This window comes from Centroberyx gerrardi, unplaced genomic scaffold (genome assembly GCF_048128805.1).
Source record: "Centroberyx gerrardi isolate f3 unplaced genomic scaffold, fCenGer3.hap1.cur.20231027 Scaffold_81, whole genome shotgun sequence".
NCBI classification, from domain to species: Eukaryota; Metazoa; Chordata; class Actinopteri; order Beryciformes; family Berycidae; genus Centroberyx; species Centroberyx gerrardi.
Genome location: NW_027605217.1, coordinates 12350 through 30473, shown reverse-complemented (window position 1 = coordinate 30473; position 18124 = coordinate 12350). Strand labels below are relative to the sequence as shown.

Below are 18124 nucleotides of genomic sequence, written 5' to 3'. Positions count from 1 at the left end.
TCAGACACTTTATCACAAATATTGGGTGTATTGGCAATGAATGCTTGTCTGTCATGATTATGTCATGTTTAAAGAAAATGATGAAAATAATTTATTAATAAGCTCATTTGTTTTTTTATCATTAGAAGTATATGCTAGATATCTCCCATATGTCTTGTCCACCTTACCCAACTAGTATATTTTTCAGAATAGTGAGGTTGAAAATAATCAAATCATTGACTGTTAAATATTAAAGACTCAGTGTTTCATTTCACCATCATCCTGCAGTTTACTGGGTTAGGTTTCAAATCAGATCAGTTTTTAAATGTTGGAGGTTCCAGGTACAACTGCAGTATAGGAGGCTTGTGTGTGTGCGTGTGTGTGTGTGTATGTATGTGTGTGTGTGTGTGTGTGTGTGTGTGTGTCTGAACGCAGCGGAGAGTAAACGACCTGAACTCACTTCACCTTCTTTGTTAGTTTGACATGAATCTGTATGGAGGTCAGAGTTCAGCCTCCTTTTAGTTACCATGACAACACTGTGTGTATACATATATGTTAGTTGTAATTGGTGTTCTGCGTGTCTGTCTCTGTGTGTGTGTGTGTGTGTGTGTGTGTGTGTGCAGGACTATGTGGTGTGTGTGTCCTGTGGAAGTGGAAACCCGGCTCAGATCTCCTGCTGTGTGAGCTGTGAGAGCCGCCTGCCGCCCGCCGTGAGACAGCCACTGTTTTGTTTTACTCTGTTTGATGAACTGGCATTTTGATTGGTTATCTTTTATTTTTATGAGCAATTGTAGTGCTGGTATATAGAGGACAGAAGTAAATGACTGAATTAATAAAAATCAATCGATTAATCAATTAATACAAGAATAAATGTGAAAATATGAACTGTAAGGCGCTGTGTGTCCTGCAGGCGGCGTGTTGGGGCCGCAGCGCCCCCTCTGGCCCCGCAGCAGAACACAGGCTGCTCTCCTGCTCCACATGCAACCGCATCAACCAGTCTGACGCCAGATACTGCGACTGGTGCGGCTGCAAGGTGCACACACACACACACACTCACACACACACACACATCTATTACACCATCTATTCTCTGCTGAGACATTCAGCTTCAAACTCCATTAAAACTCTTTCCAGGTTTTGACCTTTAAAAACATATACAGTGTATTCTGTATGTAGGTAGACATTAGTTACCTATTTCTTTCCCCAGCACATTTTGGGACGTGGTGATGATGTAATGATGTGGTGATGATGTGGTGATGATGTGGTGATGATGTAATGATGTGGTGATGATGTGGTGATGATGTGGTGATGATGTAATGATGTGGTGATGATGTGGTGATGATGTGGTGATGATGTGGTGATGATGTGGTGATGATGTAGTGATGATGTGGTGATGATGTAGTGATGATGTGGTGATGATGTGGTGATGATGTGGTGATGATGTGGTGATGATGTGGTGATGATGTAATGATGTGGTGATGATGTGGTGATGATGTGGTGATGATGTGGTGATGATGTGGTGATGATGTAGTGATGATGTGGTGATGATGTAGTGATGATGTGGTGATGATGTGGTGATGATGTGGTGATGATGTGGTGATGATATAGTGATGATGTGGTGATGATGTAGTGATGATGTGGTGATGATGTGGTGATGATGTGGTGATGATGTGGTGATGATGTAGTGATGATGTGGTGATGATGTAGTGATGATGTAGTGATGATGTAGTGATGATGTGGTGATGATGTGGTGATGATGTGGTGATGATGTAATGATGTGGTGATGATGTAGTGATGATGTGGTGATGATGTAGTGATGATGTAGTGATGATGTGGTGATGATGTGGTGATGATGTGGTGATGATGTGGTGATGATGTAGTGATGATGTAGTGATGATGTGGTGATGATGTGGTGATGATGTAGTGATGATGTGGTGATGATGTGGTGATGATGTGGTGATGATGTAGTGATGATGTGGTGATGATGTGGTGATGATGTGGTGATGATGTGGTGATGATGTGGTGATGATGTAGTGATGATGTGGTGATGATGTAGTGATGATGTGGTGATGATGTGGTGATGATGTGGTGATGATGTGGTGATGATGTAGTGATGATGTGGTGATGATGTAGTGATGATGTGGTGATGATGTGGTGATGATGTGGTGATGATGTAATGATGTGGTGATGATGTAGTGATGATGTAGTGATGATGTAGTGATGATGTGGTGATGATGTAGTGATGATGTAGTGATGATGTAGTGATGATGTGGTGATGATGTGGTGATGATGTGGTGATGATGTAGTGATGATGTGGTGATGATGTAGTGATGATGTGGTGATGATGTAGTGATGATGTAGTGATGATGTAGTGATGATGTGGTGATGATGTGGTGATGATGTGGTGATGATGTAATGATGTGGTGATGATGTAGTGATGATGTGGTGATGATGTAGTGATGATGTAGTGATGATGTGGTGATGATGTGGTGATGATGTAATGATGTGGTGATGATGCGGTGATGATGTGGTGATGATGTGGTGATGATGTAATGATGTGGTGATGATGTGGTGATGTGGTGATGATGTAGTGATGATGTGGTGATGATGTGGTGATGATGTGGTGATGTGGTGATGATGTAGTGATGATGTGGTGATGATGTGGTGATGATGCGGTGATGATGTGGTGATGATGCGGTGATGATGTGGTGATGATGTGGTGATGATGTAATGATGTGGTGATGATGTAGTGATGATGTGGTGATGATGTGGTGATGATGTAGTGATGATGTGGTGATGATGTAGTGATGATGTGGTGATGATGTGGTGATGATGTGGTGATGATGTGGTGATGATGTAGTGATGATGTGGTGATGATGTGGTGATGATGTAGTGATGATGTGGTGATGATGTGGTGATGATGTGGTGATGATGTGGTGATGATGTAGTGATGATGTGGTGATGATGTAGTGATGATGTGGTGATGATGTGGTGATGATGTAATGATGTGGTGATGATGTAGTGATGATGTAGTGATGGTGTGCTTCTGTCTCCAGCCTGGCCATGCAGTCAGTCATGTGATGTGTTGGCGGTGCGGAGCGACCAGTCATCCCTACGCCGTCTACTGCGCTGCCTGCGGCGTCTTTCTGGAAGCTCCAGCCCAGCCCGCATCCTGCTGGACCGGGCCCGCAGGGGGCGCCGCGGACCGGACCGGGCCCGCAGGGGGCGCCGCGGACCAGCAGGGCAGCAGGGTGAACAGGCTCTAGTTACTCACACACATTACACATTAGAGATTTACTCGGCTGCAAAATTAAATACCGGCAAATGATGATCCATAATATTACTAATTCTAATACTACTACTACTAAAACTACTACTGGTACTACTACTACTAGTAGTAGTGCTACTACTACTGCTGCTGCTACTACTACAACTATTATTGTTACCACTAATACCACTGCTAATACAACTACTGCTATTATTACTAGTGCTATTATTTGCACCACGACTGGTACTACTACCACTACTCTCTACTGAAAGGTATTTTCTGTGAATTAGTAAATAGCCTGCCGCTTCTTTGTTTTGTATTTCATTTTCTTACTTTTTGTGTTTTATCTGCTTTTAATGATTAGTTTTAATTAGCTACTTTTCCTGCCACTAGTAGTAATAAAGTGATAGTTCCTGGTCCAGAGCAGCAGCTGGTTGTGTTGCTTCAGCAGGTTGAAGCCTGTTCATCTAACCTCTACCACCTGCTTCTTATCCTGACAATAGTAATGAGAATCATACTGTATGACCAGGTTTCACACCGGCCTTCCCATGATGCCACCTGGCAGGCCGCCCCCTCCTGCGGCCCCTCCCCCAGCGCGGCGTTAGCCCCGCCCACAGCTGACAGGCAGACGCAGACCGTCGGACTGTTCTACCCTTCCGGCACCGAGCTGCAGAGGAGAGAGAGGAGAGAGGGGAGAGAGAGCCGGCCGCTGCTGACTGCTGTCAGCCCAGGAAGAGGTACTGGGAAGTACTTCTACAGCAGTGACAACACAAGACCTAATCCTAGACTTTAGTAAAAAGAAATGCTTTCAGTTTGCTGTTAAAGCAAGTTAGCGTTGGGGATATTCCACTTTCTGGGTGCAGAGCAACTGAAAGCAGCTTCACCTGCTTTAGAGCTTCCCAGGGAACAGAGGAAAGACTCTGATGACCTGACGGCTCGTTGTGGTTCATAAGTGGCGAGCATGTCTCTGATGTAATGGTGCAATGCCACTGAGCGCTTTATAAACAATAACACTTTAAAATCTATTCTAAAATTTAGCAGGACAGGAGCGATGTGATGAATTTTCTTTGTCCTGGTTAAAATTGGTGCAGCAGCATGTTGAACCAGCTGCAGTCTCCCTGTGGTCTTCTTGGAGAGACCAGTGAGGAGACCAGCAGTAATCTAGTCTGCTGCTGATGAAGGCATGCAGTCTGTTTGTGATAGGAAAGCTCTTATTCTGTAAATATTTTTTTCGCAGACTTTGTAACGTAATTAACACGACTGCGATAGTTCAGTTCAGAATCTCTAATGACACCGAGACTTCTTACCGGGTCTTTACTGTTTAATGACAGAGGATTTAAGTAGTCTGCTACGTTTTGTCTATCGGTCTTTGCACCCATAATTATTATTTCAGTTTTATCTGATAATTGTAAAAAGTTTTGGGACATCCATATATTAATGTCTGCAATACGTGTTGTGATTGTACAGGACTTAGATCAACAGGAGAAAGGGAGATATAGAGTTGTGTATCGTCTGCATAACTGTGGTAGAGAATGTTGTGTTTCTGTATCACATGTCCTAGTGGTAGTGGATATATAAATTAAATAAAAGCGTCCCAAGGATGGAGCCCTGCGGAACACCACAGGTAATATCAACTCTCCTGGAGACAAAATCTTCAATCGACACAAAGAAATCTCTGTCCTGCAAGTAGGTTGTGAACCAGAGCAGGTCCCGACACGCCCACCCGGTCTCCCAGTCTGTCTAAAATAATGTTGTGATCGATGTGTCGCATGCTGCGCTGAGGTCCAAAAGTACGAGAATGGATATTTTGTTTGAGTCCGTGTTTATTCTGAGGTCATTAATAACTTTTATGCGTGCAGTTTCAGTACTGTGATGGGGAATAAAGCCGGACTGGAAAATGTGTAACAGGTTGTACTACTACTACTGCTACTAGTCTTACTGCTTCTGCAATGACTGTGATGTACGGTGGCCTGGAAGTGCAAAGCACAACCACATTTCATAAAACACAAACAAATAAAAAAAAAATCAACATTCACAAAATATATTAACAAATCACCAGCCCCAAAGAGACGCTAGATGGCTTTGATTTTTACGTGCCATTACTAGTGTCTCACTTGAAGGAAAAAATGGAAAAAGAGTAATAAGAAGATAGAAGGGAAGAGATTAATTATTACTAGTGTCTCAATGGTTGCTCTAAAAACGCCTGCTCCTGGGTGGCTCACTTTCATTTAGTGTCCTTGGCCTTAGGATCATGTTCACGCCACCATAAGAGTTCTGTAGCTGGGGCTGTTGGGCTAACAAATCACAAAAGAAATGAACAAATGAACAGTTAAAGCAGTTAAAGTTTGGTAAAACAGAGAGGGTCGGTCAGGCTCTCTCCCTCCTGATTGGTCAGGAAAGAAGACCTGCAGCCATGTTGGTTCATCCTGATGTTATTCCTCTGCTGCTGGACTCAGCTGAGCCAGGCACAGAGACAACATGGAGACTTTAAGGACGACATTTGAACTGAGAGAGAATTACTCTTTTTCAAATGTCAAGAGAAACTATACATTTCCAAATAATATTTAATAATCATAATAATGTTTAGACTGAAGTGGAGCCTGTGTCGTCCCTCAGGTTACTGGAGGAAGCAGCTGGATCATGTGTGCGCTCACCTGAGGAGCCACGCCCAGAACCACGCCCCCTTCAGGGCGCTGCTGGGAGAGCCGCGCCTGGGCCGGGTAAGACGCCGCGCCGACCCGAGAGCGCCGCGGCCGCCGCGGCACCGACCTCATGATGTTCCTCCTGTTTCCACAGGTGGTTTCGGCCGTGATCCAGGAGGACAAGTACGAAGTCGGTCTGACAGTCAGCTTCGTGTCGGCCGGACGGGAGAAAACACAGGTCCGCTCCTCCTGATCCAAACCTGTCAGACTGTCAGTTCATCAACATGCAGCATGGAGCCTGCAGGATCAGCCTGATGCAGACTCTGCATCTTTCAGATTCAATATTTCCTATTTGTTGTGTTTTTATCTATATCCTATTTATTGCTGCTGAAATAACACAATTTTCCTTTGAGCACCAATCAGGTTCATCTCGTTTTATTAGCTATTTAAAGCTGCTCTAGTCCAGATTTGATTGTAAAATATTAAAGTTGCTCTCGTCCAGATTTGACTATAAAATATTAAAGCTGCTCTAGTCCACCCTGCAGCTTTAAGTCTTAGCATCTTAGCTATCCTGAGCTAAAAGGCTGTGTGGAAGCTAACAGCTGGTGTTTGTTCCCAGGAGAGCGGTCAAGCCGGCGGTGAAGGCGGCGGTGAAGGCGGCGGTGAAGGCGGCGGTGGAGCCGGTGGCACCCAGCCGGCCGGCCGGGCCGGCGGCCTCAGCAGCGTTACAGAGCGATCTGTGAACAGCGGCAGTCTGGGTAAGAACCACAGTGAGACGGGTTTAGACTCTCAGGCCGATACTGAAGCCGGCAGTAGCTGATAGTTTGTACCGATATTCAGTATCTTCAGTATCAATCAACCTGCATCAGATCCATCAGATCAGACTGCAGCAGATCAGTTTAGTAACATGACGATATCAGACCAGATATCAGTCAAACCCCAGTAAGAACATAATCTGCTAATCAATCAGTCAATCAATCAATCAATCACCTGCCTGTCTTATTGACATGAATTCCGTCCCAGCTTCAGCGAGCGTCCCGTCCCTCCTGCTGTCTCTCAGGTTTCTGTTTTATTTTGACAGGAAGTGAGCGGTCCGGACGCAGGAAACCCTCCACACCCAAACCTGCCGTGAGTACCGTTATCTGCAGATAAAAACACACGAAGAAGAAGGAAGGGAAAGAAGGTGGTAAAGTGTGATAAAAAAAACAAAATGGCAAAATGGCAGGAGGTAAAATAGAATTAAAATGAATGGGACACTTTCAAATTTTGATATTGGAAATTTTCAAGTAAGAATTTGACACGTTCATACATATGTGAATCTATATTCAACATGATCTCAGTACTATAAGGTTATCTATTATTAATCTAATAATTAGTCTGGCGGGGGGTTAAAGTCTAAGGGGACAAAAGGGAAAGTGTTGTTTTGCCTGATCTGTTTTGTTATATATGAAAACACCTCAATAAAAATATAGTAAAAAAAAAAAAAAAAAAATTGGGACTCGAGTCACATGACTTGGACTCGAGTCACAGTTTTGACACAGACTTGACTTGATGCATGAAGAGAAGACTTGAGACCTGACAGCTCCACATTAAACCAGAGGGTGGCGCTGTTTAAACATTATCTTTCTGCAGCTGTTAATGTTCATGGTGTTTTTCTGCTGAATCTTCCATCCTGCTCAGTAAATCTCTGCTTACTGTCGCCAAAATCCTCTGAGTCGAGTTATTTTGATGGTTTACAGAGTTTTAGACGTCATCATATACAATATCAACGACCTCAGATTCTTTTTAAAGGACAGTAAGGAACCTAATCCTGTAGTTGGACCTTCTGGATCCTGTTGGTTTCCAAAATGGAAATGTCCTGTTTTGCATCTGGTTCTCTTCCTGTTTGTCACTAAAGCCTGTTCCTGTCCAGCCGGCAGACGGCCGGCTGCTGAAGGAGCTGGGTCCGGGCCGAGGCCGGGTCCGCCTGGTGCAGCAGCTCCTGGACCAGGTACCCGCTGGGTTTGTTTCACCCTGCTGTGAGTGCCAGATGGGTGGGGTTTAGCTCATCAGTCGGGTCACAGAACTGTGGACTAAACTGACTTTCACTTCCTTCCTGTGACTGTTGAAACTTGACTGTTGTGTTGTCCAATGCAGCAAACCCCACCCGCCTGGACGCCCAGGCAGCTGAAAACAAACGCTAACGATTATTGATTATTATAGATGAAACTTTATTGATCCCTGTTGGGAAATCGAGTCGTTGCAGCAGCAAATAGCAACAGGATATGAAATAGGAGATCAATAAGAACAGAGCAGATGGGGAACTGAACATGATGCAACCAACAAGACGAGGAGAAATATAAGAATACATATTATATATTAACATATTAAGTACAAGAATGAAAGTATGCAGTATGAAAATAAAAATATAAAGACATGTCAGAAAATATGAAAACAAATGAATTCACAGTATATTACAGAATGTGCAAAGTGCGTCGTATTCACTAACAATTATTATATTATCATTGGAGTTAAGCTGAACTTTAAATTTATTTTAATACTGCTGACTTCGATGTCGTGATTTGAACCTGTTCTCCTCCTCCCGGCCTGCAGGGGGCGGACCCGTCGTGCCGGGGCAGCGATGGCCGCCCCGCCCTGCTGGTCGCCGTGGTGAACGGTCACCACGACGTCCTTCCTGTTCTGGTGCAGCGAGGCGCCGACGTCAACCAGCAGTCCGGACCGTAAGTCCACAAAACGAAACGCCGGCGACGGTCGGACTCCAGTAACAGCTGCTGAGGAGCTGCTGAGCGAGGCGCTGAACGCTGCCTGAAGCTTCACCAAGTTCAAGCTTGGAGTAACTTGTGAAAGTTTTTTATGATGATGATTTAATTTATAGGCCAGAAATTGGGCTCAAATCTAAATACCATGTTAGACGTCACAGAGAAAATAACTGCTGCCTCTTGCGATATGGAATTTGTAGAAGTTCATATAGCGATTGTAAAAAATTTTTTAAATTAATTGTGCAGCGTATAAAACTACTCTTAAATATTCCCAATACTAATTTTATGACACGATACTGCAGCAGAACAGAAAGTTTGGTCTCTTCTGCTCCGCAGGGTTCGATCCTCGGACCGCTTCGGTTTTCCTTGTATTTTCTTCCATTTGGCCGTATTCTCAGCTGCTTTGATAAGAAATCACTTTATTAATCCCCGTGGGGAAATTCAGGATTGGTTGAATCTCTTATCATTTCTTTGCGGACGATACGCAGCTGTATTTATCCGTGAAGCCGGACGGTCCCGGTAGTCTGGTCTCTCTGGAGACGGTTTCTCTGCTGTGAAGGACTGGATGTCTCTTCCTGTCTTCTTCCTGTCCGTCTCTTCCAGGATGAACAACTCCGCCCTGCATGAAGCTGCAGCGCTGGGCAGCGCAGGCCTGCAGAGCGCCCAGGTGCTGCTGGGGTAAATACACACCGATATACACACTTTATATACACACATACATACACTTTATAACCTGTTACTATATACATACACTTTATAACCTGTTACTATATATATACACTTTATAACCTGTTACTATATACATACACTTTATAACCTGTTACTATATATATACACTTTATAACCTGTTACTATATACATACACTTTATAACCTGTTACTATATATATACACTTTATAACCTGTTACTATATACATACACACTTTATAACCTGTTACTATATACATACACTTTATAACCTGTTACTATATACATACACTTTATAACCTGTTACTATATATATACACTTTATAACCTGCTATTATATACATACACACTTTATAACCTGTTACTATATACATACACTTTATAACCTGTTACTATATACATACACTTTATAACCTGTTACTATATATATACACTTTATAACCTGTTACTATATACATACACTTTATAACCTGTTACGATATATATACACTTTATAACCTGTTACTATATACATACACTTTATAACCTGTTACTATATACATACACTTTATAACCTGTTACGATATATATACACTTTATAACCTGTTACTATATATATACACTTTATAACCTGTTACTATATACATACACTTTATAACCTGCTATTATATACATACACACTTTATAACCTGTTACTATATACATACACACTTTATAACCTGTTATTATATACATACACACTTTATAACCTGTTATTATACACCATATTACATACATATACACTTTAACCTGTTATACACTACATTTTATACACTGTGCAAAACCATGATTATACATCGTACACTTCTTAACTTTTACGTAGAAGCTGACCGTCTGAAAGCTGAGCGAACAGCTGGTATCTTCCTTCTTTCCCGGCTGACCTGAACGCAGCATGTTCTCACCTGCTGATGTCATCAACACATCATCACACCTCACCTCCTGACTTCCTGTTTCAGCTGCGGCTCCAGCCTGCGGAGGAAGAACGGCGGCGGCCGGACGGCGTTCGACCTGGCCGTGAGCTCCGGCTGCGCTGCCCTGGTCTCTCTGCTGGCGGCCTGGACTGGGCGGGGCTTACTGGACAAACTGGGCAAACTGGACAAACCCAAACTCAACCTGGACGTTTTCTGACGCCGGACGAACTCCACCTTCATGTTTTATTTGAAGCCTTGTGGCAACTGATGATGCAGTAAATGTTGGATAATGTAAGAACTTATCAAATTGCGATAAAATGTCCAAATGGGATATCAATATCTATTAAAACCTGTTAATTCATAAATGAACAGATAAATTAACAGATAATGTCACATCTTCAGATCGATATATTCACCCCTTAAAATGTAATAATTTCCAGTTAATGTAAAAATGTTTTGCATTATCTGGAAAAAAAAAAATTCATATCATATCAATAACATCAGGATTCATTTCCTTTTTGACTCATTTAAAAGGAAACTTTATTACATTTAATTTACATTATTTATGACATCATCAGTTGCTTCAGGACTCAGGAATTCTGAATGTGCTGCGACATTCATATTGATTCCTGATGACAAGACATTAATAAGCATATTGATAAGGATATGGGTATTTGGATGGATGGATGATTATAGATATCTCAGTGTGGCTCGATTGCATTGTTTTTTATTTCTTCATATTAGCTTCCTCCTCTCTCTCTCTTGTTTTTTTTCACTGAGCTTCAGTCTGATGTTACTGAGACAGAAAAACTGTGGTTCTTTGGCTCCGCCCACTGAGGGTTAACTCAACCAATCAGATTATTTCTGTCTCCAGGAAATGTTTAGAGAATTTAAAATGATAATCTGCGTAGATTCAAGACTAAAAGCTGCGTCAGCACAACATGCTGCGGCAAGTTGGATCATTCAAAACAAAAACCTCCTCTGTGAAGGTGTGTGTGTGTGTGTGTGTGTGTGTGTGTGTGAGAGAGAGACTAGAAAGTGACAATGATTTAACAATTCTCACATCAACTTTTATTATAAATCTCAGATTGTGACCGGCTGTGTTCAGCCTTCACACATCGGACTGAAACTGATCATCAGTCCGTTCAGGAGTTTTTTTTTAAATTGACAACTTCATTTCCAAAATGTTTTTCATTCTGTGGAAAATAAAAAGCGTTCTGACCGAACAGATCACCGACACGAGGGAGAGGTTTGTCTGTTGTTGACAGTTGTGTCCGCTCACTCAGCTCCTGCAGAGTAACAGATGACATGAAACTGATCTGAAGACGTCATCAGGCTGGATGGATCTTTATGATGTTAACGAGGGAAACGCCGCCATGTTGGAAGAGTGACATCACATTAAATGAGACGTTATCGCCTCTTTCTCCTGGATGAAAAAAACAAAAAAAAACACAAAAAAAACAGCCAAACTTCTGTTCAGTGACCGTGAACAGGCCAAGAATATTTTATAGAAAAATGGTTTTCTGAGAAGATATTAAAAAACGGGCGGGTAAACTCTCAAAATACAAATTCATGTTTATTTTCTAGAAGAGAACATATTTTCATGTCACCTGCATCTTTCTCATGCTAGCTGCTACTGATAGAGCTTATGAATAAAGAAAATAATTCTGTCAGTTGGAAACAAAAGGTGAACTGGATTTACAAACAGGAACAGGGAGGCAGTTGCTGCTAAACCGACTCAGATCGGAACAGACTACCAGAGGTTCTCAACCTGGGGGTCGGGACCCCCCAACCGGGTCACAAGAAAATTTTGGAGGATTGTGAGATGATTTATGGGATATGGGAAAAAAGCAGATTTCTACAATACAAATGTATTATCACGTCCATTTCTTTCTGATTTTACTCTAATTTTTGCTTTTTTCCCTGTGAAATACTGAATAGTTTTCTGCCTCCTCTGATACTGAATCAAATGAAACCTGAAAAGGGAAAATGATTCTGTGTTGAACTGCAGCGAGTGACGGAGGTCAGGAGGAGCGAGTTCAGCCTCCTGTGTCCTGTGATGAGCTGCAGTCAGCCTGTCTTCCAACATGGCGGCGCGTCCCTCGTGAGCGCCGCTGCTCAGTCTCCAGTCGCTGTGCGGATTCTTCCAGAACCAGCAGAGTAACTGTCTGATGAGGGACACGGGCTCCATTAAATGACAAAATTAAACTGTTTGTTACGGCTCTTTTACTACAGAAACACATTCAACACCAGCTGCTGCTCTGAGACCAGACAAGAGAAAACACACCGAACCGATCTGAACTGAACCGATCTGAACTGAACCGATCTGAACTGAACCGATCTGAACTGAACCGATCTGAACTGAACCGATCTGAACTGAACCGAACGCTCCAGACAGTCCAGTTAAACTCTGAAACAGAAACAGACTGTTTTGTCTGACGTTTAGAGCGGCGGCTCGTAGCTGGAAGGTTGCCGGTTTGAATCCGCGGACCGACAGCGTTCCTCCGTACTGAGACGACTTCCTGTTTCTGCGGCGGTAACAGGAAGCAGAACGTGCGGCGGCGGCTCAGCGGCGCAGGCGGAGGAAGAAGGCGTGCCGACACTCGCAGCTGTCCGCCGGGTAATATTTATCGTAGAAGTCCAGGATGTACTCCTCCGTCTTGAAGCCGAACTTCTGGTACAGCAGCATGGCCGGGTTGCTGGCCGACACGTGCAGCGTGACGTCTTTCCCCATGCAGGTCTGCAACACACACACACACACACACACACACACACACACACACACACACACACTCTGAGTCCCTCAACTGACTGGGAAATCAAGAGACTGAACAAGTGTAGAAGCCATTTTGATAATATTGGCAAGTTTTGTTGTTGTTGATTGTCTGTAATTTTAATCCGTTTCACTTCTGTTTATCTATTAGCCTTTTTTTCTTTTCTTCTTTGTTTTGGTCTGTTCTCTTACCATCTCTTCACTCTGATAAGGATGTTTCTCTATGTGAAAACAGGATCTGTTATATGGCTTCTTGACCCATAACAGTGTATCTGTAATCACCTTTTTTTTCCCCCGGTAGAAAATGGATTCATGAAATTTGATTTATGTAATGGATAACGTTATGAATATGCTTTTATTTTGAAAAGACTTTACCTGTCAAGGTCAAGGAGGTTCTATATAACAAGGCTGCAGGGGCCTGTGGGTAATTAACATGGAGGCACAGGTCGCCAGGTTCCACGCCAGCACAGTTTTTCAACCACGTTTTGCTTCAGTATTATGATCTTAATGTTAAAGTTTAATTATCATTTATTTGAATCAACACCTTCATACTGCTGCCGCCAACCTGCCTGATCAACACTACAACTAACACTACAGTCAACACTACAGTCAACACTACAGTCAACACTACAACCAACACTACAGTCAACACTACAGTCAACACTACAACCAACACTACAGTCAACACTACAACCAACACTACAGTCAACACTACAGTCAACACTACAACCAACACTACAGTCAACACTACAGTCAACACTACAACCAACACTACAGTCAACACTACAGTCAACACTACAGTCAACACTACAACCAACACTACAGTCAACACTACAGTCAACACTACAACCAACACTACAACCAACACTACAACTAACACTACAGTCAACACTACAACCAACACTACAGTCAACACTACAACCAACACTACAGTCAACACTACAGTCAACACTACAACCAACACTACAACCAACACTACAACTAACACTACAGTCAACACTACAACCAACACTACAGTCAACACTACAACCAACACTACAACCAACACTACAACTAACACTACAGTCAACACTACAACCAACACTACAGTCAACACTACAACCAACACTACAGTCAACACTACAGTCAACACTACAACCAACACTACAACCAACACTACAACTAACACTACAGTCAGCGCTACAACCAACACTACAACTAACACTACAACTGACACTACAGTCAACACTACAACCAACACTACAACCAACACTACAACCAACACTACAGTCAACACTACAACCAACACTACAGTCAACACTACAACCAACACTACAGTCAACACTACAGTCAACACTACAGTCAGCGCTACAGTCAGCGCTACAACCAACACTACAACTAACACTACAACTAACACTACAGTCAACACTACAACCAACACTACAACCAACACTACAACCAACACTACAGTCAACACTACAACCAACACTACAGTCAACACTACAGTCAGCGCTACAACCAACACTACAACCAACACTACAACCAACACTACAACCAACACTACAGTCAACACTACAACCAACACTACAGTCAACACTACAGTCAGCGCTACAACCAACACTACAACCAACACTACAACCAACACTACAACTAACACTACAACCAACACTACAACTAACACTACAGTCAACACTACAACCAACACTACAGTCAACACTACAGTCAACACTACAACCAACACTACAGTCAACACTACAGTCAACACTACAACTAACGTTACAGCCAACACTACAACCAACACTACAACCAACACTACAACCAACACTACAACTAACGTTACAGCCAACACTACAACTAACACTACAACCAACACTACAACCAACACTACAACTAACACTACAACTAACACTACAACTAACACTACAACCAACACTACAACCAACACTACAACTAACACTACAACCAACACTACAACCAACACTACAACTAACGTTACAGCCAACACTACAACCAACACTACAACCAACACTACAGTCAACACTACAGTCAACACTACAGTCAACACTACAGTCAACACTACAGTCAGCGCTACAACCAACACTACAACCAACACTACAACTAACACTACAACTAACACTACAACCAACACTACAACTAACACTACAACCAACACTACAGTCAACACTACAGTCAACACTACAGTCAACACTACAACCAACACTACAGTCAACACTACAGTCAACACTACAGTCAGCGCTACAACCAAGACTACAACTAACACTACAACTAACAATACAGTCAACACTACAGTCAACACTACAGTCAACACTACAACTAACGTTACAGCCAACACTACAACCAACACTACAACCAACACTACAGTCAACACTACAGTCAACACTACAGTCAGCGCTACAACCAAGACTACAACTAACACTACAACTAACACTACAGTCAACACTACAGTCAACACTACAGTCAACACTACAACTAACGTTACAGTCAACACTACAACCAACACTACAACTAACACTACAGTCAACACTACAGTCAACACTACAGTCAACACTACAACCAACACTACAACTAACACTACAGTCAACACTACAACCAACACTACAGTCAACACTACAACCAACACTACAACCAACACTACAACTAACGCTACAGTCAACACTACAACCAACACTACAGTCAACACTACAGTCAACACTACAACCAACACTACAACTAACACTACAACCAACACTACAACTAACACTACAGTCAACACTACAACTAACACTACAACCAACACTACAACTAACACTACAACCAACACTACAACTAACACTACAACTAACACTACAACCAACACTACAACTAACACTACAACTAACACTACAACCAACACTACAACTAACACTACAACCAACACTACAACTAACACTACAGTCAACACTACAACCAACACTACAACTAACACTACAACTAACACTACAACCAACACTACAACTAACACTACAACTAACACTACAACCAACACTACAACTAACACTACAACCAACACTACAACTAACACTACAGCCAACACTACAACCAACACTACAACTAACACTACAACCAACACTACAACTAACACTACAGCCAACACTACAACCAACACTACAACTAACACTACAACTAACACTACAGCCAACACTACAACCAACACTACAACCAACACTACAACTAACGTTACAGCCAACACTACAACTAACACTACAACCAACACTACAACTAACGTTACAGCCAACACTACAACCAACACTACAACCAACACTACAACCAACACTACAACTAACACTACAACCAACACTACAACTAACACTACAGCCAACACTACAACCAACACTACAACCAACACTACAACCAACACTACAACTAACGTTACAGCCAACGCTACAACCAACACTACAACCAACACTACAACCAACACTACAACTAACGTTACAGCCAACACTACAACTAACACTACAACCAACACTACAACTAACACTACAACTAACACTACAGCCAACACTACAACTAACACTACAACCAACACTACAACACTACAACTAACACTACAACTAACACTACAACCAACACTACAACTAACACTACAACCAACACTACAACTAACACTACAACTAACACTACAACCAACACTACAACAAACACTACAACCAACATTACAGCCAACACTACAACCAACACTACAACTAACACTACAACTAACACTACAACCAACACTACAACCAACACTACAATCAACACTACAACTAACGTTACAGCCAACACTACAACTAACACTACAGCCAACACTACAACCAACACTACAACTAACACTACAACCAACACTACAACCAACACTACAACTAACACTACAACTAACACTACAACCAACACTACAACCAATGCTACAGCCAACACTACAACTAACACTACAACTAACACTACAACCAACACTACAACCAATGCTACAGTCAACGCTACAGTCAACGCTACAACCAACGCTACAACTAACGCTACAGTCAACGCTACAGTCAACACCACAGTCAACGCTACAACCAATGCTACAGTCAACACTACAACCAACACTACAACTAACGCCACAACCAACGCTACAGTCAACACCACAGTCAACGCTACAGCCAACGCTACAGTCAACACTACAACCAACACTACAACTAACTCTACAGTCAACACTACAGCCAACACTACAACTAACGCTACAACCAACGCTACAGCCAACGCTACAACCAACGCTACAGTCAACACTACAACCAACACTACAACTAACGCTACAACCAACGCTACAGCCAACGCTACAACCAACGCTACAGTCAACACTACAACCAACACTACAACTAACGCTACAGTCAACGCTACAGTCAACGCTATAACCAACGCTACAGTCAACGCTACAACCAACACTACAACTACCGCTACAGTCAACACTACAGTCAACACTACAACCAACACTACAACCAACACTACAGTCAACACAACAGTCAACACTACAGTCAACACTACAGTCAACACTACAGTCAACGCTATAACCAACACTACAGTCAACACTACAACCAACACTACAGTCAACACCACAGTCAACACTACAGTCAACACTACAGTCAACACTACAACCAACACTACAGTCAACGCTACAGTCAACACTACAACCAACACTACAGTCAACACTACAGTCAACACTACAGTCAACACTACAACCAACGCTACAGTCAACACTACAGTCAACACTACAACCAACACTACAGTCAACACTACAACCAACACTACAGTCAACGCTACAGTCAACACTACAACCAACGCTACAGTCAACGCTACAGTCAACACTACAACCAACACTACAGTCAACGCTACAGTCAACACTACAACCAACGCTACAGTCAACGCTACAGTCAACGCTACAACCAACACTACAGTCAACGCTACAGTCAACGCTACAGTCAACACTACAACCAACACTACAGTCAACGCTACAGTCAACACTACAACCAACGCTACAGTCAATGCTACAGTCAACACTACAACCAAACAGTGAAGCAGGTAAACGGCCTTCATCTTCCCTGCTGTGTCTGTCACAG

The 18124-nt window shown here is 42.5% G+C and overlaps 1 protein-coding gene and 1 pseudogene across 2 annotated transcripts in view; one reads left to right on the top strand and one right to left on the bottom strand.

The window, feature by feature from the left end:
- LOC139925074 (cysteine-rich protein 2-binding protein) overlaps positions 1-18124 on the bottom strand; it is a 38703-nt gene that overhangs the window by 11997 nt on the left and 8582 nt on the right. Inside the window, exon 11 of one of the 2 annotated variants that reach the window (XR_013504185.1) lies at positions 12548-13004. Coding sequence is in view for 1 of the 2 variants with exons in the window: in XM_078282340.1 (XP_078138466.1) it covers positions 12831-13004 (174 nt within the window). In the remaining variant the exon portion in view is untranslated. Of the gene's footprint in view, positions 1-11327; positions 13005-18124 lie in introns of those variants that run through there. The other variant, XM_078282340.1, reaches the window with a different exon arrangement.
- On the top strand, positions 473-10482 carry LOC144538275 (double zinc ribbon and ankyrin repeat-containing protein 1-like; annotated as a pseudogene).